General features: G+C 39.8%; 1 protein-coding gene across 1 annotated transcript in view; it reads right to left on the bottom strand.

The window, feature by feature from the left end:
* Nucleotides 1-22,651, bottom strand: part of CUNH10orf107 (chromosome unknown C10orf107 homolog) — a 158,426-nt gene that overhangs the window by 92,005 nt on the left and 43,770 nt on the right. Inside the window, exon 5 of the mRNA XM_019507902.1 lies at nucleotides 15,996-16,067. Coding sequence (XP_019363447.1) covers nucleotides 15,996-16,067 — 72 coding nt within the window. The remainder of the gene's footprint in view (nucleotides 1-15,995; nucleotides 16,068-22,651) is intronic.

Here is a 22,651-nt window from a genome sequence, read left to right on the forward strand (position 1 = left end):
AGGGAGAGATACAGCTCTGTATAGAAACACGAGTAACACAAGCAGCACATTGATAGAATTACCAAGACCCTAGCCCTAATAAATGAGCACACCCCAAAGTAGCGGGCAAATCTGGTAACACCATCTCCTGCCCAGCTCAGCCTCCCAGCACTTAAATAAAAATAAAAAAAAAAGCCCCACTCAACCCAGAGGCTGAGGAATTGAACTGGGAATGGGGAATAGAGCTGGTTCAATTCCCCAGCCCATGACTCAACTCCCTGACTTGAGGCCTCAAAGGCCCCAATAACCACTGTCAGAGCCGGTGAGTGAAGGACTTTTTTTTTTTTTTTTTAGGGGCCGGAGGCTGGGCCAGACAGGGGGTGGAGCCAGGCAGTGTAGCCATGGGGGCTTCTCCCACAGCTCCTTCAGCTGTGCCTGCCTCTGCCCCAACAAGGGGAAGCTGTGCAGGCTCTGTGCTGCTGCCGCTTGCCAGCCGGTACAGGGGACACGGGATGTGAGCGCAGCAGTGCTAGGAATGGGGGCTATGCCCTGCTGCTGCTTGCCCCCTTCCATCTGGAGTGAGCTGCCCCCACACCCCCTCTCCCCACCCTGGTTAGGCAAGTGGCAGCAGGGCAGAGCCCCCACTCCCAGTGCTGCCATACCCGCATCCCACATTCCCCTGCCCCGCTCCCAGAGTAATGTGTCCCCTGCCCTGGCTGGGCAGCTTGTCTCAGCCCCAATCCCTCCCTCCCCCCTCCAACAAACCCAACAAACTTACCTGCTGGAGGCAGCTGTCAGCTGCCTGTTTAGTCTATGGCTGAATCCCTGAATTGGCTGAAGCTTTTCCAAATCAATTTGGAGCTATTACTTGGTCTCCCAATTTGATTTGGATTCAGAGATTCAGTCCTCGAAACTGGCCAAATCAAATCAGCTACCAAAGCTTTGCAGAGCTCTAATATTCATGACAATGTCTGTGCAGGCTATTTCAGCTTTGTAACAAAACACTTACCCGTGTCTGGGACAGTTAAAGGTTCTGTTCATTCCTCCAGAAGGAAAAAAAAAGGTGAGGAGTCAAGCATATGACAATGACATAAAGGGAGACACTAAAGGATATTCCAGTGGGTTACACCAGTGATTTTCACCCAGGGGTATCATGAGATCTTCTTAAACATACTGTGGTGTGCTGTGTAATATGTGCAATTAGAGATTCAGATACCTAAGCAATTCACATGATAAACCCAGTGATTTCAAATAGGAATCCACAGTGTCAAAAACATTCTGACCTATTATGCTTTTTCTGAGTTCTTTACAGCAGAATTTCTCTATTACTTTTCTGCAGTCAAAAAATGAGTGAAAGCTAAGAGTTGACATTTTCCAATGGGTGCCTCGAATCCAGCAAGGAGTGCCTTGAGTCTAAAAATGTTGAGAACCACCAGGTTAATGGTCTGTTTTAAGTCAGCCAACAAGAGACTTAATTGGATTACTTGGCTTCTGCAACAACAGAAGAAATAAAAAAGGCTGAGATTTTCCTCCTGGCTATCACCTGCTGTAACTATCTATACAGTATCTTCATCCTGTGTTAAAAATATTCATACTGAATACATAATGTTGGTGGTGATTGGGGTATATCTGGAAATAATCTCTCTGGCACTGTAAATGCATTCTGACAACACAGGCTAATGGCTCCAACAACACCCTCTCATTCCTTGAATACATGGCTGTTCAACTGGCAGCCTGTGGGCCATATGTAGTCCTCAAGGGCCATAAGATTTTGCAAGCCCCTTTGTGAACTTGAGAAATATCCCCAAAACTGAGGTTAGACAAGTTTCAAAATGGAGTCTGAAGGCAAGACATAGATAACTCTAGTGTAACAATATTCTGGTCCCAACCCAGTATTCAAGGAGGGGAATGGAACAGATGGACAAAAAATATTTTTTTGCACCCTGAAAAACTGCTTTTTGTGTAAGAAAGAAAAGTGTAAGAATCTGACAAGAATGACTTACGTGTTTTCTTTACCTACTCTCTGGGTGCATTCTACATGTGCAATTAATGTGACGCAATAAATTCCTGAGCCATTTGAGCCTAAGTATGGTGTTTCTGGGTGCAGCATCTACATATGTGCCTGGGACAGCAGCAATCTTAGCCAAGATGGAGCAGCCCCAGGCTGGCAGGGGACATGGAGAGGGAGTCACCCCCAGGCCCTGGGTGGTGGTGTTGGATAGTGGAGGGGCTGGCAGGAGCCAGGGGTCTGGCCCCTGGCTGCCTGGGCCGACCAGGTGTAATTTACACCTGTCAGTCACCATCTACATGTGTATTTGATTGCACTTAATGACTCCACTGTAAGATAGATAGTACTGTTCTATGGCAGGGGTAATTTGTTTACTGCATCCTAATATCAGTGCACATGTAGACTGTGATGCTTTATTGCAGAGCTAGTAAGTCTACTCCACAGTAAAGTGCATGTGTAGATGCACCCACTGATTAGGGTGGTTCAAGGTATTCCATTACCAGGAACAACTTGACAGCTCCATCATGTATTAAGAGTGCAGACCCTCCCACACCAACTTATGCACATTAAGTTATGCTTTCCAGGTGCACAGTGCACTCAGACAAGGGTGCACTGTGCATAGGGAAGCACAGGGTTTATATAAGTCACCACTGTGCAGACAGTCCATATAAAGTCCATGCACCTCTTAAGACTCTTAAGACGCAATGAATTATTCAAAAGATTATTTTAATTGTCACTTAAATAATCCACAAGTATTTCAGCAACTTAATTAAGAATAAGCAAATAGTAAACATATTTGTAAATCAAAATTACAAATTAAATTAGTTGCTTTCTTAATCCATATACAGATGTTTACTTTCTCCTGAGAGAGTTGCTGCTTTCCTAGGAGAAGCCAGGAGTGTTCAGGCTTTTTCTCCCAGAATAAAAATGGTCACTCCAGGAGAAAAATAACGTGAGAACACTCTAGATTAAATCACTCCCAGGAAATTTTGTCCTGGGATCGTGAAACCTGCTGTGGTTTCTCTCAGAAGACAACATAGCCCTCCAGGATCCCTTCCTCCCCTCTCACCCAGAGATAATGTGTCTCTTACAGGACTCTGCTGCTCCAGCAGAGAGCAGAATACACACCCTTCACAATCTTCACATTGTGCTGCAGGGAAACACAGTTTGGGGCAGCCAGAAAGGGCTGCCCAATGTACTGCTGTCATCTATCAACTGAAAAACTAAGGACGCCTTCTGAGATGTGTGCAGAGACATCCCCCAGCTGCAGTGTCAGCACTGCAAGCTCTCTACTCTTGAGAACCTCAGCATTCAAATGTCTGTACACATAGCTCTGGGTAAGTTTTGTCTGCTAGGAAAACAAACCAGGGAGAATTCTCCCCCACTATTTGAATGTATGTACACATCCTTAATCTTCTGTTATGTAACTAGAACTTTAAAAAGCCTACATTCCATATATATAGTAAAGAAAAAAATTCAGTACAAAGAACTGCCATTCTCTAGCTTACCTGAAATGTCAATATAGTTGAAATAATTTACTAGCTGTCTTCCTCTCCAGCAAAGTGGCATGAAATAACTAAAGATGTTCAAAATTAGAATACTGGTGGAAAAATTCTTCATAGACAGACTGATATAAATTACAACAAATACAGGAAGAGTCAGCCCTAACTCAGAGCTAAGTGCCTTTCCTATAAGTTTATTACCAATAGCCAGGAGATAACAGAGAGTAATTTTTCCCTCTAAAGACTAAAGCAAATTTTAAACATGAATTGTTTGGTTCCTGCCTGCTACTCCTTTTTCTTTCATTGTAAAAAGTTCCATTGTCTTTTTATATTTTGATTATTCACTGAGTTTAAAGACTTGCCAGGTCTAGATTGCTAATAGATCATCACTACTGAACTTTGAAAGCTTTTTTAAAATAAAGGCACGACTCACATCAATATTCTTTGGCTTCGGTGTCAGTGATTTTATCTTTTCACTGAAATTTCAACCGTTTTGCAAGCCAAAGTTTATTAAAAGTAAAAATATAAGTAAGTTCACATACTAGCTAGCCACACTATAAAAATCCCCAAACTACTTAATTAGTTGATTGTGTTTTGATGAGCTATTTGCAATGATAATAATATTATTTGAAATAAATATTCAATACTTTGCAAACAAATACATTTAAAGATAAAAAACAGTGTAATCTATATCCACAAGTTTGAATGTTAAAGTGACATTTAGAAGGTACGTGAGTTTTATGAAGCATTTTAAAAGGGTCAAAATAAATTTTTATCATTGATTAATTACTGGTTAATCTTGTTCCACCTTAAGTATGGAGAGTCTGTCTTCTCTTCAGAACACCAACGAAATGAATAAAGGCATTTTTGCACATTAAATGTGTCCACTTATCACAAAACAATTACAGCTAAAAAAGCATGCCTGTTGCCTACGTAAATGGAAATATTTATTCACAGCAAACTTTCTATAGGCTTTCAAAACTTGGCACGAGTATTCACATGAGGAAGCACAGCAACTTCACATCCCACAAACGTCTATAAGTTCATCATTGGTCACACATATTCTTAACGAAATCACATAAAGGAGTTCACAGATATAGTTATGCAAATTCATAATTGCCATGATAAACAATGTTTATGAAAACTTTTATGAGATAACTGCTTAGTTCAAATTGCCAGTTAAAAACAACTCTGGTGGGCCTTTGCCCATGAAAACTAGGTTGTATCCTCCAAGTAAATTCATACTAAATATTAAAAAGCCAGCAGGTATTGAATGATCTAGGCTGAATCTGAATTGGATGGCTTAGATGCAATGGACTATACCTCACTGAAGAGTTGTTTGATGGTACAATTCTATATGAGGCATGCAAATGTCATATCTATGTGCTGGTTTACAATGAATAAGTCAAACAAAATGCATAATTAAATGAAGGACAATGAGTGACTCAAATTGGGGGATTTGGTTGGGCGGGGGGGGGTCTTGACAGATTTCACAAATCTTCTACCTGCTCTTTGGTGGGCTGACAAGAAACTGGCTTCCAGACTCTTGGTTCCTCAATGGCCTGCCTGGGACTGACTCTAAACTGCCAAGTCATGGTTCCTCAGCAGATTAATCTCTTAGATCTCAGGTAGCTCAGAAAGCAACTGGAGCTCCAAATGCCCCTGGCTCTGGGGCATCCTGCCACATAGACTTCTCTGGAACTATTATGCCCAGTAAAGCAGGATGAAAAGTCATCCCATTTTGCAGGGAATTTAAGAATGTTTGATGCGCATGCTGAATTAGAACACATAACCAGATTTCAAAATCCTGAATGCCTTATGAAATAAAATTAATGTGTAGCTCTAATTATTTGTTATACTTAAGTTAAACAGCATGAATTCCATAAGAACAAGGTCAGGGTAACACATTCAAGAACAGCAGAAAAACAAAACATAATACATGGTCTATACTCTGTCCTCAACCTAACCATTGCAAATGTCTTATAGTCAATAAAATGCTGCCAATCTCCACTGAAGATTATAAACATCTATACATACAGAAGATTGAATTGACATATACAAACAATTTTTAACACAAGACATGCTATAATCTTATGATATAACACTTTATCACCTGAATCTTGCAATGCTGATGGCAGTAATATTTAGATTGTCATTATATACTGCCTACCCTCCAAGTCTTAGTCTGAAATTCTTAATTGGATTGCATTCAGCAAATAAACATGTCATTGCTGCCATTATAAGAAGCAATGCACATATAAATAGAGAAACCAACTATCTTTTTATATTTAAAAACTATCACAGAAACACACCTATTTATGTAGTAAATTCTGAATAGTTCTAGAAATGGTTTACAACACTTTTGGCCATGTTTTTCTCTCTCACAGAAGCAATGCTATGCTATATCAGCTTCATAACTGCAACAAAAAGTTGGCATAATTTTGCAGTATGAACTTCTAAAACATTTCCTGCCAAGAGGCTTAGGGCTTTATCCTCCAAGGTACTGACCCCTGTCACCTCAAAGCATCCAAACAATTATGCTCATTTAAGCACTGATTGAATGCTTTTAGTTCAGTGATTCCCATTCAGGGTGCCAGGATGTGAAATATGTGGGTGCTGCCACATCTGTTGAAGGGTGCCATAAGGTGCGAGGAGAAAAGCAGGTAAGCCAGGCTCAGGCTGATCCATGTCTGGACAATCCCCCACACTTTCTGCCCAACCTTTGTGTAAGCACTGCAATACATTAATTAGTTTTTGAAATTGGGTGCCACTCAATTCACAAAAGTTATAAAGGGCACCTCAAGTTCAATGAGGGGTGCCTTAAGTCCAGTGAGGGGTACCTCAAGCCCCAAAAAGTTGAGAACCACTGCTTTTGTTCTTTATTCTGCTGAACAAAAATTACTCAGATGCTCAAAATTAAGTGAGTTAGATGCTTGGTTGGATCAGGATCAAAGTGCTCAGCATGTTCCAGAATAAAGTCCTGAAATTATTCTCTTTTCCTAATTGTATCTTATTTTCCATGGCTTACTGCACACTGTGCAATGTTGCACCAAAAATATGTAAATTTTATCTGTAAAAACATTTAAAAACACCTCTTTGGTCATTCTCTGAGGTGGGGTTTTTAAAATAACTCAGTACTTATGCTGAAGTTCCACTGGCCACGAGAACTCTCATGGACATCAGTTGAAGGAGAGTTAGACCAAAGTAAAGGCTTTGAAAAATCCAACTCCTAAAATACATGAATCTGACACTCCAGGTAACCTCTCCTATTTACCCGCTATATTCATCACCAGGTCTACATTCCCCCTCACCCCCTCTCTACCCCCCCACCAACCTGTCTCTCACCCACTGACTGCCTCAATTTGCATTTTCACTGACTGGCCTTTTCACATATATACTGGCCTCTAGCTTCTTTTCTATTCCATCTAGAAAGAGCACAGACTAACTGCAGATTCTTCCTCAGCCTGATGAAGGGTGTTTGTTCCTGAAAGCTTGCAAAGAAGAATTTTCTCAACTATTTTAGTTGATCTAATAAAAGATATTGGATTTATTCAAAGAACCTTGTCTGCCAGAATTTGAAGACAGTTGTTGAAATCCAGCATAAGACTCCATTGAAATGGAATGTTCCAGTATGCTCTCTCTACCTGTACTTTGCATATGTCAAAGTAATTCTTTGCAGAACAAAAACATTTTTATTTCTGTCATATAAACTTACCCAAATATTAAATGTAAATCAGTGACATGTTGGAACTAAGTATATTGTGCTAATATCCTCCACTATTCATTCCACTTAAAAAAGGAGCCCCAAGTCCCTCAAGATCTGTATGATCACAGCCATAGGTAGATCAAAGACTGAATACCTCTTATTTGTGTCACTAATGCCCCTGGCAGGTCTTCAATTAATGCAATGCACAATCAATTAAATGCACAATCAATTTAATGCACAATCCCAACAATCAAACTTCTTGCCATGTTACACATGCATGGCAAGAGGTGTGATTGTGGAATCAGGAATCAGATCTCCATACTGCATATACCATATTGCATCATATTGCTGGTACAGGTGGAGCCCAGGATTATGATCCCAGGCTACCCCTGCACTGGCAATTAAGAAGCCAATAAGATGATCCTTCTCCCAGCCTCAGGAGCATATGCACAACTACCACTGAGGGTGGTAGCTGATCACAGCTCCTAGCCTTGGGGGGACAGTGGACATCGTAATGCATCCCCAAGGCTGGGAGTGGCAGCCAGTTGATCAACGCTCCCAGTCTCAACAGCACGTGGATATGGGTGACTGGTGCCTCCCAAGTCTGGGGGGGGCACGAGTGGGGCACGTGCTCCTCTATACCCCGCCTATGTGTTGCCTATGCACATGGAAGTCAAGGGCTTCCATTTTGCTCCTAAGCCTGGGAGCCCTGATCAGCCTGGCTACACATGTAATCTAAAACATGACAGGAACCAGTCAAAGTTATTACACATGTTGTACCTTATTTTATCACAGTATTAATTACAGTAATGTGGCTGGGTTACTACTTAAGACATGATTAACTAGTTAATCACATCTTAAGTGTAACATCTGCCAGGGGCCTAAATATCACAGTCCATGAATTACCTACTTCAGTATCAACTTTATTTTAGCTATTGGTCACTTCTGCTTCAAAAAATATCCTTCACTCAGCGAAGAACTGAACAGCAGCTAGTAACCTTAAACTTCCATAATTTCTAAACCACTGAACATCCTTTTTTCCAAATTGCTCCTGATGTGTTTGCCATGGTGAAAGTTACAAAACAAAGTCAACGGCACAGAAAATCAACTCTGTAGTTCTTCAAAGCACAAATACTTCAAGGCCACATGCACAGAAAGGTTTAAATTTAGTTAGTGGGGCAGTGTCACCTTAATAGTGAATTTATATGCTTAAGGAAATGTCAACTACACATGTTCAATATACAGTTACCAAAACACCGGAGAAATAATGGTTATCCAAAATTATTTTTTCCAAACCAGTCAAAAGGAACTATTTCTACGGAGGAGTATGTCAAAGTTAAAATTTCACCTTCCTTCTGCAATAACTTAATAAAAACTTAAAATATGAAAAAGTGTATTTTATTTGGCAGAAACCCCAATGGCTAAATATATTAAAAACGTGGCAGTACATGAAAACAAGGCATTAATGGAAACTGTTTGGAAACTCTAACTATGGTGGGTGATATCTAGTGACTGCGATAATACTGAATGTACACTGCTATTAAACTTAATCTTAGATAGTTTTATTACAACCCAGCCCACTATGACATTTCTAAAGAAAATTACATTGTACAGTACTCGTGCAAGAAGTTAAACTTAGCTAGTCATCTAGGCTATAAAACAGCAGATTACTCCATCATACTGGCTAAAGCAGCTAGGCATAAAATATTTACCAAACACATTATTTTTATTAGGAAATGGTTCAAAGTAGACATCATCCCAAAAGACTTTAGACTCATTCAATCCAGAGAAAAACAAAAACATGTACTCTAGCATAAGGTGCAATTTGCAAATGTTTTGAAAAAAATACATGATAAAATATATCATCCTATCAAAGTAAAATAAATTAAGTGAACACAGAATAGTAAATAATAGAAACTGTTATGTGATTCATGTGCTAACAGTATAAACTTTCACTATGAGATCTGACACATGCTAATTTTGAATCCCAGCACATCAAAATGTTGTTTGTACTCTATTTGCTCACTGAAATTTACAGGCTAATACAGATACATTAAATCACATAGTGAGTGAAACCTCCAGACTTGGTACAAGTGAAAAATGATTTTATTAAGGTAATTCCTCTTTAAGAAATGGTAATTCCTCTTTAAGAAATGCTGTAGGTTAGGTTGGTGTAAGTTTTGCCTCTGCATGCTAAGTCTCTGATCACACATGAGCTATCTCTGTAAGGCACAATGCTCACAACAGAATCAGGGCACTAATTTGTAAATAAGCAATACATTTTAATGTGTACATTACATATTTCCAGGAACAAATGCCAATTTGTGAGTACAATTGCCACATATGTGAATAACGCTCACATTTACATGCCTCCAAGTTCTGAATTTCAAGCCTAGAAAATCTGTAGAGCTATCATTTTGTCAGTCAATTAAACTGAAATAAATGAAGCTTTTTAGCCAAGATCCATTATCTTACTTGATACTTCTTTCTAAGTAAGAAAGCTACAATTCAGCAAGAATGTTATTAATTATGTAGGAAACATCCATAAAATTAGTTAGAAAAAAAAGCAAAGGGATTTACATTGCTAGATTTATTCTCTGTATTTCAAATAATGTCATGTTCGTCAAAAGATATACTCAGCTTTTAAGAGCTGAAATAAAATTGGAATAAAGTGGAAGAAGGGAGATTGGTAACATAAAAGGCAAATTTTAGTTAAAAGCTTACCAGGATAGACCTAACATAACTACTTCATGAATTAGTTGGTTTCAATTTTAAGCTTATATTCCTAAACAACAGGAACACATTAGCCAAAATTATTCAAAATGTTTTAACTGAAGTAAAATTCTATTTCAATAGGCATCTACTGTAGTTTCTTGCATACAACATACTCCCAAAACACACACCTTGTTTTTCAGAGGGCAGAATGAAGGTGGGGAAGAGACTTTTCCAGTTATGGTTGCATAAAGAGGGGACAGAGCCTAATCTTGAGCTATTAGGTCAACTGACTCCCTCAGTTGCCCAAGTAGAAATGCTGCTGCTGCTGCTGCTGCCTGGCAAACCAGAAATCAAAGCTGGGCACTTCTATTCAGGGTAGAAAAGAGCTTCCCTGCTGAAGACACATGCCAATTCTGCAGGGGCTGATATTTGGGGAAAAGGTGTTTAGGGTATGGAAAGTAAATATGGTATTTTATATGTGTATTTTTAACCTATCCAAATGCTGTCTGTTCTTTTTACTAAGCTAAAATGTCAGCTCAGTTATGCTATTTGCACCAAGCTAAGGTACACTGTAATATCAATCAGACTGTGATGGTCCACTAATTAAGAGATGTGTTTATACAATTGAAATTTTAACTGGAATGACTAATGACACTGTACATAATCTAATGTTGAGTCACTTTCATTTTTAGCCTGATATTGTTCCAGGCAGGAAATAATATAGTCATTTGGCAATAACTGTAGTGAAAGATCAAAATGGATATTCTGATCGAGCATATTATGCAACTGTTTGTATTAGAGAAAAATAAACTTCAGTGGGTATATCATTCATTACTCCAAGGTTCTTATGGAAAGTAAGAATTCAGCTTCCCTAAAAGGATCTGTTACAAAATTCTCTGATTTCTGATTTGTTGCCATAATAAACAACGTTCCTTTGAAAAATCATGTGAAGTGCCTAGAATACTGGACTTTTAGTTGTGAAATATAGTTACTATTTCCAGTTCTTGCACAAACTTGTCATCTTACTTGAAGCAACTCATAAAACAAATTTGTCTGTGTGTCCCCATTTGGAGACAATACTGAAATAAATCCATATTCCCCTAGAAATATAATGATTCAGAGGAGTTGTAGTTGTTGTACCAGTTGTCAGCAGTAGTGTGCGCAAACACTGTTATTTTGTTACAACACTAATAAGATAACAGCAATCCGATAATATATAGCTCCATAGTTTCACTGGTCCACATTTGATTGGATTAGGCAAGTAATGAACTCCATATCTGAAACCAAGAAAGAATTTTCCCACCTTGAATAAGTAGTTTTTCCGTCCTCCTCAGTACATCCATGAAGGAATTTACCAAAGGATGACTCGTGGTGACTGGACTTGTTTTGTTTGCTTTGCCCGCAAAGCAAACAAAACTAGTGATGCCTATTTGGAGTACACATTTGCTTAGGTTGGACAGCTTTACACTGGACATCCTCTTATTTATTGTAAGCAGTTGTAATTCACTTACCACTATGTGTGGGCCTTATCTTGCTAATACAAAACCTGAAGCTCAGATATCTATAAGCACAGACTTTGCTATGGGGTACAGCCATGAAAGGACTCTATCAGTAGGTCTCTTGGAGGGAACAGTTTGAAAGGATCCTTTTTAAAAGTAATGCAGGATTGTTGACTTGGGATGCAACTACACAAGCAGTTTAATATAGGCAGGCAGCATAATTGCTTGTTTAGGAGATGACAAGAAATAGGACACTTAGTACTTTCCAGATAAACACTGCAACAATAGTGAAGCTTCATCCAGAGACTTTTAAACCTATATTAAGCTCAATTCTCATAACAGTGTCTATGCAAATACTTCAAGGATACCTGCATTTAGGGAAAATGACTTTCTTTAATGGTTTGAAAGAAATGATTAATATGTAATACATCACCCTATTAAAATATACAACATGGATATTTATTGAGAATCACAGTGTGGTTGGAGCTGTACAGTATATAGTATAACAGGTGAATCCTGCCAGAAGGCTTTACAACCTAAACTAAACTTACAGACTAAAGTGAACATAGTATAAGTGCCAGATAAAGGTCCAAACTCTAAATGAGCATGATATTTTTCATCATGGTATTCTGCAGATTAGATTTCTAGAAGTGATTTTTGCTGAAACATTTTGAAGGATTGTGAGGGAATCCCAACTGGAGCCGGGTTCCCCCCGGCCCAAGTCCCTGAAAAGGGGCAGTTCCCTACAAGATTACGAGTGACTCCCCGGCTCGGACGTGCATATGCGCCTGTCTCGCCTGCCACGACTTGCTGTTAATCTATATCTGTCCAGTTGGTACGGCGTGTGCAGTCCGGGAATGAGACTCTCATCCTCTTCAGGGTCCCGTTGTCCTGAGGGCTCCTCCACCCCTACACCCTCACCCAGTCCTCTGGTAGGGGCTGTCCGCCCTGTCCTGCTCTTTTACTCGTGAGGACTGCGGACCCGCCAAAATAAATAAAAAGGTAGTCCATAGAAGCAAGGAAAATCCTGGCCAAGGGTCCCTCGGGGTGGTACATCTGCCCCACGCCTTGGCCCGGGTTCACGAGTCCTTGCTCCCCTCTGGGTCTTCACCCGCTCCGAGCAGCTCCGCCCGAGCGGTTCACCAGCCGTGAACCCCGAAAAGAAAAGGAAGGCGGGGAATCCTTGGTCCACCGAACCTGTCCCACAGTCACCCGGCCTCGGACTTGATCCCTATGGGGCTCGTGCCGCACCCCGTGGCATTCTTGCTTCTTCAACCTTACTAGGTCTACTTCCCGGGGTACAGATCCCTGTCTCAGGGTCCCGCTTACCCCAAAAGGTCCTGCTGCTCTTTCCGACGGCCCTGGTCCCCTGGGGCACCTTCACTCCGGCAGTGCTTCTGGCCTTTGCTGTGCCTGATTCCGCCGCCTCGGGAGCCGCCGCCTCCGGACCCGCTTCTCCCGGCTCCACGGCCTCCGGACCCACTTCTCCCGGCTCCGCAGCCTCCAGACCTGCTTCTCCCAGCTCCGATGCCTCCGGACCCACTGCTCTCGGCTCCGCTGCCGCCGGAGCCGTCCTCCTTGGAGCCCGCACCGGTGCTCCCTTTGAATTGATCCAGGTTGCCCCAGCGCCTCCCACTTCCGGGTTCCTGCGGAGTTCAAATTCCCGCCACTCGTCGCCGGCCACACCGCGTGAGCGGCGTTGGGTTGCGTCAACTCGGGATCCCTCCGAGCTCAGGACCTGCTTCACTCCCTTACAAGCATAATTATTTTAAGGAGAATTTTGACTATTCCAGAATAATTGTCTCCTGATTCTAGTCAAATGCCAAGGCAAAGCGGATGACATTTATTTGTGATACATAGTGCTTTTTTCCGTTGTTCTTATTACACCAAACACTTAAGGAAATTGATTATGTTATTTTGGCTGGTAGACACTAGATAGTAGAACAACATTTATTCTCAGTTAGTTAGAATAGTTAGTGAAAGACTACATTCTGATTATCTCAGAGAATTGATCTTAGCCATACAGAAAAGAAGTTTATAAATAGAACAGATAATTTTAAGTCTTTTGAACAAATTTATATATATGGAAATACAATGACGAAGGTTAAATCCTGCTTCCTTGAAATTAATGGATGTTTAATGGAGCCAAACCAAATCTACATATAAGTATATTCTCTGAAACATTTGAGTCTGCTTCAAGAGGCAAATCTTTTATTTGGATCTAAAGCCATTCAGAAGAAGCATGGGAAGAAAATATATAATACCTTTTGTAGATGCAGAAACTGCCAGCTTTAAGTGTAAAGAAAAAAATACTTATTTTTAAGTATTTAAGTCTCCAATTTTAGGTATTTAAGTCTCTATTTTTAAGTATTTAAGTCTCTAATTTAATTTATAATTATCAGCTAAACACTTGATAGATTTTTAGCAAAATAACCAACTGCCTCTTCATATAAATAAAACTGCGAAACCTTTTCAGTGCATTGTAAAATACATCCTCCATAATCAATCAGAAACAAACAGATTAGATTAAGTAAATTTGACTATTTAATTAAAGGCCAAATTGAATTGATACATGTCATGTTTGCTATATATTTCAATTTTTATAGACAAACATGCATGACAAACTTCACCATCAGGACTGTTCACTGTCATTAACCAAGTACCTCCAAAGAGCTACATTCCCAGGTAAACTGTTTCCATACAACTAGTATAATCACACTGAAAGCAGTATCATAAATATGGTATATTTGACTGTGGTTATGCGCTTACTGCACATAATCTTTTGATATTAGACATTAGAACAGGAAGGGACCTTGGAAGATCTTCGATTCCAGCCCCCTACCCCAGGGGCAGGAGGTCAGCAGGGTTCATAGGATCCCAGAAAGATAAACATACAAATTTCTCTTGAAGGCGTTCAAAGTAGGTGCTTGAACCACCTCTGGCAACAGTCTATTCCAGACCTTGGGGTAAAGAAGTTTTTCCTTATGTCCAGCCTGAAACGGTCATGGAGGAGTTTGTAACCACTCAACCTTGTCATGCCTTGGAGCACTCTGGTGAACAGATGTTCCCTTAGATCCTGGTGAGCACCCCTTATGAACTTATAGGCAGCCACCAGATCACCCCTGAGCCTGCACTTTTCCAGGCTGAGGAGTCCCATAGCTCTCAGCCTCTCATCATATGGTCTGTTTTCCTGACCTCTGATCATGTGTGTGGTTCTCTTCTGCACTCTCTCAAGCTTCTCCACATCCTTTTTGAACTGTGGAGCCCAAAACTGGATGCAGTACTCCAGCTGCAGCCTCACCAAGGCCGAGTACAACGGGAAAATGACATCCTGGGATTTGCTTGAGAAGCATCTACAGATGCAACCAGCATTTTGCTCGCTTTACTAGCCGCAGCATCACATTGATGGCTCATGTTCATCTTGTGGTCAATCATGACCCCTGAGTCCCTTTCATCCGTGGTGTTAGCCAGTGTAGCACTGCCAAGCCTATAAGCATGCTGCAGGTTTTTCTTCCCAAGGTGGAGAACCTTGCATTTTTCAGTGTTAAACACCATCAGGTTCTTTTCCACCCATTTTCTGAGCCTGTCAAGGTCAGCCTGGATCGCCCTCCTGTCTTCAGGTGTGGACGCTTTACCTCAAAGTTTTGTGTCATTGGTGAACTTGGCCAGTTCGCTTCTGACACCAATGTCCACATCATTAATGAAGATGTTGAATAGTATAGACCCAAGGACAGAGCCGTGAGGGATTCTATTGGTCACCATGACAATTGACCCTGTTCAACCACCACCCTCTGGGTCCAACCACGGAGCCAATTCCCTAGCCAGCGGATCGTGGTGAAGCTGAGGCTGCAGTTGGTCAGCTTTGCTAAGAGGTGATCATGGGATACCAGATAGAAGGCTTTTTTAAAGTCTGACATCAATCTCTTCTCCCTTGTTCAGGTGATAGGTCACCTGGTCATAAAAGGAAATAAGATTGGTCAAGCAAGACCTACCTGCAACAAACCCATGCTGGCTATCCCTCAGGATGTTGCCACCAGCCAGTCTGTCAAGAATGGTCTCTTTGATAATCTTTTCTAAGACCTTCCCTGGGATAGAGGTCAGGCTGATGGGTCTGTAGTTTGTCAGATCCACTTTCCTCCCTTTCTTGAAGACAGGCACCACATTGGCCTTCTTTCAATCTTCAGGCACTTCACCAGAGCACCAGGAGTTCTTGAAGATCCAGAGGCTGAGCTATCATGCTTAGCTCCTGGCACCTATCTTGGAGAACGTCTGGTGCTTTTATGATTTTAATAAATGATTATAATATTATTTAGTTAAAATTGTTTACATCACCTTATGTCAGTATATAAAAATATTCTTGACCTAACAACCATCCTAACCAAGAAAAAAAATGTACACTTTTTTTTAATCTACACCTCATTTTGAAAAAAGGTATCACTATTTTTTATTCTTTAATCTGCCCTTTTACACGGCTGCTAGTAGAACAATGTTGACATGAAGTTGCTTTGAGTTATAAAAAATAGATGCCAAGGACCATGTAGTAAATAATTCTGCTTAATCAACTTCATCCATATAAATTACTTACCTCATCCCCTATCACAAGTTCTTCCCTGGGACTGTGGAAGAGATACTCGTATAGTTTATAGTGTTGTAATAAGCTGAAAAACAGAAGAAAATATAGCTCTAGCACTTAGAATGGAAGCATGATAAAAAACTGTTTCAGTTGCAAATAACATCTTTCCAGGAGAAAGAAACCCCAGTAGTAAAAGAAGTTAAGCTTCAATATTTAAAGCATTTCACATAATACATTTAAAGCATTCACATTAGAGGCCTGGGAAACATGATTTACGAGGAAAGGCTGAAAGAACTAGGTTATTTAGTTTGGAGAAGAGAAGACTTGGGGTGGGGGGGTTGATAACAGTCTTCAAATACCTGAAGGATGATTACATGGAGGATGGAAATCACTTTTTCTTTGTGGCTGCAGGGGGCAGGACTAGTAGCAATTGCCTCAAACTACAGCAGAATAAATTTAGAAAGATTTTCCTATCTGACCACAAGGGTGATCAAACATTAGAAGAGGCTACCTAGAGAACTTGTGGAATCTCCATCCCTGGAAATTCTCAAGGGCAGGTCAGACAAGCATTTGACTGGGATGGTTTAGTGAGGAATGATCTAACCTTGAGCAAGGGGCTAGACTAGATGTCATTGTAAAACTGAGTTTTAGCAAACTTAATATTGTGTCCTGAAAAATGACTCCCAAGGCAATTATTACCAGAGGATAATGTGACCCACAGTTTTTTCACTACTGAAGACAGAACATAAGAAAATGAAGCCAACTCAACTTTCAGATCAGAGGCTGGGTTGCCAGTACACTGAACATGTTTGAAAATATACTGAGCCTCAACAGAAAACAAAGATGGCAGCATACAATACCATTTTTATGGTAACTTTGGATGTATACCCATATGCATCCTGTTTGACCATTCCCATAGCATATGCCACCACTGATTCCCAACTACTCCATGCCTGACTACAAAAAAATGGAACCGTGAAAAAACACTCAAAATGGCTCAAGTTGTTCCTTACTTGCTTTTGAAACAGACAAACACTCACTCCATCACCTTCAAAGAACTAATGTGTAGATTCCTATACAGCTCTGACTTCCCTTCCATGCTATGCAGTGTGTTTGCATTCACTAAGACATTGGTAGAAGGTATTTTATTCTGTTTAACTGCCAATTTCAATAAAAAATAGAACAAAATCAAGTTTTTTGTCCTGCCTCAATTACCTACTAGGTAAACAAATATCAATTTATGTATGGAGTATCAATTAAGTATACATTCTTAAGATAATAAGCAAAAAAGGTAAATATCATGTTTTTCACAGTGCCAACATCTTTAAAAAAATGCTTAACTTTTGTGAATATGGTCAAAAGTAAGTTCAACCATAAGCTAGATACTATAAATGTCTGAAAAAAATAGTTTACATCACAGAGATCTCTTTTAAAGTAGTTGACCCTACGGGGGTCAACTGTTTGTGTGTGGGGGGGGGATAACATTTTAATGCTAGCAAAACAAACATTATTTTATAAACACTTCTTAACAACGTGGAAAAAATTAAGGTAATAACTTATTATGAGACTCCCCTAGAACCAGACATTTTAGAAATAGATCCATATATTTACATATTTAGTATATTCAATTTTAATTTGCTTTCACAATTATATCTTTTAATTGCTAGCAGTATGAGTTATGCAAGAAAAGAAATAGGAACTGTCCCTGTATCAACAGGGTTGAGGTAGAGGGAGGGAGCTCTGACAAGGACTGTTCAGCACATACTACTGCCATGAGAAGTTGGGCTTGCAAATATGCAGTGACATGGTCATGGCTCACAAGAAGGCCCTTAAAAAAAAGTTTTGGATTCCCAGAATAAAAAAGTTCTTCCTTAAAAGCTATGGCTTGTGATTTAGAGGAAGAAAGAAAAAATGTAAACTGAGTTATATATTCTTTCACAACATTGTAGAAAGCAGAGAATTGTTGTTCCACTGCATAAGAATGCAATAATAAGGTTTTTTAAATACTGGAAGAGCCAGAAAATCATTGCATGTTTTGCTGAAAGCTTAGAGCAGGAAATAATCAACACTATGATATGACTACCTGCTACAGATCACCTCAGCTAGGGACAAACATTACACACAAACTAGTGTAAGTGATCAGAAACTGGTTTAAACCTGTAACAGAACAGATGTTCAGTGCACATAAACCAGTTTGAAAATGGATGAAACTGGTTTAAGATGAACCTGTTTGAATCTAGCATCACACATAACTGATTTGGGTCAAACCAGTTTATACAATGTCTGTCCCAGACCCCTTCCTGATTTAAATTAAAGCAGACTCCTCCAGCATCCCAACATGTTCTTCGGGCTGGGCAGGGCTCTCTACTCCATGGCAGAGCTGGCCCCTCCCCTCTGCTCCCTGGCTGCAGCTATGGTAGATGTACCCCTGGGGGTATGCAAGAGATCTCTGGGGGTGAAGAAATTGTGTAATGGTGGATTTAATTTTCATTATAATAATAATTTCATTTACGGGGTTAAATATAAAATGTATGTTGGTAGGGGTACATGGGCAGCTGGTAAATCTGGAAAGGGGTACCCAATAAGAAAAAGTTTGGGAACCTCTGATCTACAGTATCCATTCATTTGAAGTACATTTTAATCATAAATCATCAGCAAAAATGCCTGCTATGGTGCAGTTTAAGATATAATATCACTATGTTTATACAGCCTTCATCACTTACCTGCAACTAACTCAGACAAGTTGCTAAAAATACACAAATGCACATATTTTTTGTAATATTTTAGTCAAGATCATTACAGAAGACAAAAAGTATGTTAAGAGCATTACAGATATTTAAGAAATGATTACTAATTTTTGACTCATTAGTAAAAATAAGTTTTAAGCCTTATTTTATTTATTAAAATAGCTGGGAAAGAAGCCAGACTGACAACACTCGGAAATCAATTCCTCTTCTTATAACTGCAAACCCTTTACGGAATTTTGTTGAGGATTATGTTATATGTAGAGATCATTTTATTAAATTCCTATAAACATAAATGATTACTTTTGGCAGCTCGGAATCCATTCTTTACTAGAGTTATGTTTAACCTTGTAGAAGTAAGTAGCTTACTTGACTAGAAAAACAGACAAAGACCAGACGTGCTGATACTGCTTAATTCAAATGTTCTGAGATAAGGAATCCGTATTCCTACATTCCTTGGGTTATCTTGATATCTTGCCCTGTGCATTCCTGCATGCCTTGGGTTATCTTGATATCTTGCCCTATGCATAGATAGTTTGTTTAAGTAAAACTTTCTAAGTTTCTGTGTAATTTACTAGTGTTTTGTTTCTCCAAGGTGTATTTTATCTCTTTCTCTGTCTTTAGTATAAATACGCTTGTAACCTTAGAGAGTCTGAGAAATCCTTTGAAACAGACAAGTAGGTGATTCCCCTTGCTGTATGGAATTCTCCCTGTGATCACAGTATAGCCCTAAATAAAGAAAAGCTGGCTCTGTCAGTTCTGATTCAACCACAATGCGAAGTTTGATTTCTTCCACAACCTGGCACCCTTAATTCTACAGTAAGAAAAGAAATTCTCCATTTAATGGTCTTTAAATCAAATCATATAGACTGTAGAACATCAGTATTAATCCTCAAACAGGTTCCCCCCCACACACACACAACATGCACATTAACATGCTTTTTCCTTGTTTCTGTTGTTAACAACAGTGATATATTTGTGCCTGTTATTACTAACAATTGCACGGAAGTATCTTTACTCATGTAAGCAAGTGTTTAAAGACCTTATATGATGTCATGTAGGAATCTGAAGTTGATTAACACTGACATATTTTCCTAGCTCAACTCTTTCCTGAAAGAAAATGTCAAGAGATATGTTGATGTGTGTTTGCCCAGGGAGACAAGATGAAAAAGATGATAACTGTCACCTTTCACCAAACTTGAAGGTGTCATTATAGCTGCTGCACAGTTTGTGCCAGTATAGTTAAGCATTTGTCCCCATTTCCATTATAAATCCCATGGGTTAAAGCTCTACTGTAAAGATTTGATCTGAACTGAAACATGGCATGTTATTTTGAGTAAACAAAAAAACCCCCGTAACCCTATTATTTAACATCAATCAAGTGAAAGAAAAATAGAAAACTCTTATAATACTGCATTAATTAAAATGTAATAAAAATCACAGTTATGTTTTTGAAAACAGCCTTGACAAAACTGGAGTGTTTCAATATAATTTAAAAGAAATTATATCATTTGCTGAAGTAACAGATTTTATAACTAGTTCTATGCTATGTGCTTCAGTATGTATAGGCACTTGTAGTACATGTGCTTACTCATCCATTTCCAAAGGATTTTTAACTTTTGAGCAGGCTTGATAGCCAGCTGAATATTCTGTTGATAAATTTGTGTGACATGAGCCGATTCTCACTGACTCTGAGATTTCAAATGAAGTAGGACTGGATTTCTAATCTACACTAACATCTGCACAAGATTTACTTCATAGACCTCATCAGTATGAATATATGGTTACCCAAGACCAATGCGATCTTTCACACAAAGAACATCTTGTTAGACCCCAACTCCATGCAGTGCCCAACAACTAGGGAGACGATGGTCCAACTGCTCATTAGCCAGAGCAGACAGGGAGCAAACTCCAGCACACATTGCTCACAACAGCTTCGTTCAGAATGGAGACAGCTTCGGGTGAGCTCCCTCACAGACACCCAGTCTATGAACACAGGGAGCAGGAACAAACAATAGCTTTTCCCACATTTATACACTTTGGTTTATGCTCATTACCATTCATTCTACCTCTGTCCCTCCTGTGTTCCACCCATTTCTCCTCCCATCTTAAGCTCTGCCTCTGTTTACTGTTTGCTTCATTAGCATGGAATTTCCTATGCATTTTACTCATTTACATGTCTTTTTGCTAAGAGTGCATGTCTAAGATCTTGACTTCTCTTCTTCGGTCAACGGGAGAACTTTGACCAAAACGTGGAAGCTTCTGGAGGCTTCTTCACAAATCACCATTCACCTTTTTGCATATGTTCATCTTGGATTCTGTTACCAATTACGTGTTGTTTTTCACATTCCAATCTGTTTTTCTGTCTCATGTTGTACCAACTTCCACATTCCTCAGACCCTTGTATCTTATCTTGTTGCTTCCTGTAGCTGGTTCACAGCACACAGACCTATACAGACCCACTTGCAGCTTTTTCTTAGAAAATGGTTGACACAGTTAAGATGGTTACTTAGCATAAGCAAATGGCTGGCTTAACTATCATTTTGCCTTGTGGTCAGCAGCTCTGCTAGGCCACAGGTTAAAGCTTTGTATTCAGCTGCAGATTCAATGCTCCCTGAAAATCCAAAATATTGTCACCCTAACACATTTAACTCTCATGTGAAACCTCTGGAAAGGAATAACAAAGCAAAAAAAGGTGAACAAGACATAATAAAATCCAAGGAACCTTGCAAGTTTAGGGCTAGAGCTAGGCAGGAAATGGTTTGTTATTTCAAACAGTGGTAAAACTAGGGTAGGGCAAATAGGACAACCACCCTGGGTACCAATTTGGGTGGTGGGGGGTGGGAGGGCAAAAAGACCTCTCTTCCTGCCAGCAGTTGCACAGCCATAATCACAATCACATAGGCAACCAGAAGTCAATGCTGCCTCTATGCCCTGGGCACCCAGCTGCATGCTTATATTGATAATACCAAATATTTTCCCATATAATGTCAGGATGAATCTGAAATCTTGTAAAGTTTTCCATGAGATTCTGTTTAGCTAGGGGCGCACACATCAAATGGGAGAGACCCAGGCGCAATTCCCTTGCTAAAATCAGGTGAGTGCCATGAGCACTACGCTGTTGGCTGCCTTTGTACTTGTCTGTTTCATTTTCAGTTTAAGCAATAATTTCTTCCTGGAACAACTACTCCAGAAAGTTGAAACTATTATGTTTTCCTGCAAAAATCTTTGACAAGTTGACATTTTGGACCAAAATAAATTAAAATTTAAAAATTAGCTACCAAATTCCGCATTAGCTCCATTTAGGGCTACATCATTACATGAGGTCCTAGCCCAAAGCACAGGGACTGCACACTTGTGTGTACCTGAAGCAGTCTCTCTTGCCATTACACCTGCCATATAGTGTTGTACACTGTGCAGTATATTGAGAAGTTATGCTTTACTACGGCTGTGCAAAGCAGCACCATTTCATTTTGACTTCTGTTTTGCCGCTTTGACCAGACAGTGTTTCATATCGAGTTTCATTTAATTTCATTGAAACTGTTTTGGCATTTCACTGCTGTTTCTCCGGTTTGCCCATAAGCTATAAAGGGGAAGCAGAAAACTGCCTATAACTTTGTCCCTATACAGCAGGGACGGTAGACCTTTTTGAGGGCATGAAGCCTACCAACTTTCAAGGAGATAGGTGCAGGGGTTTCTGGGAAACTGCACCTCAAGCTGCTGACAAGCAAAACTCGTGTACATAGCAAAACCATAGCAAAACCACTTTTTATAGACGAGCCTATGAACTTCACTTCATCAGCCTCCTAGGCAGTAGATACAGAAACTCATGGACCCAATATATACATTGGAATTCTGACACGCTACAACCTGCCAGACATCTAACTCACCATGTACATCTACACTTTTACATGCACTGCTATTT

The sequence above is a fragment of the Gavialis gangeticus genome, unplaced genomic scaffold (assembly GCF_001723915.1).
Source record: "Gavialis gangeticus isolate Ggan-Ray unplaced genomic scaffold, GavGan_comp1, whole genome shotgun sequence".
Classification (NCBI taxonomy): domain Eukaryota; kingdom Metazoa; phylum Chordata; order Crocodylia; family Gavialidae; genus Gavialis; species Gavialis gangeticus.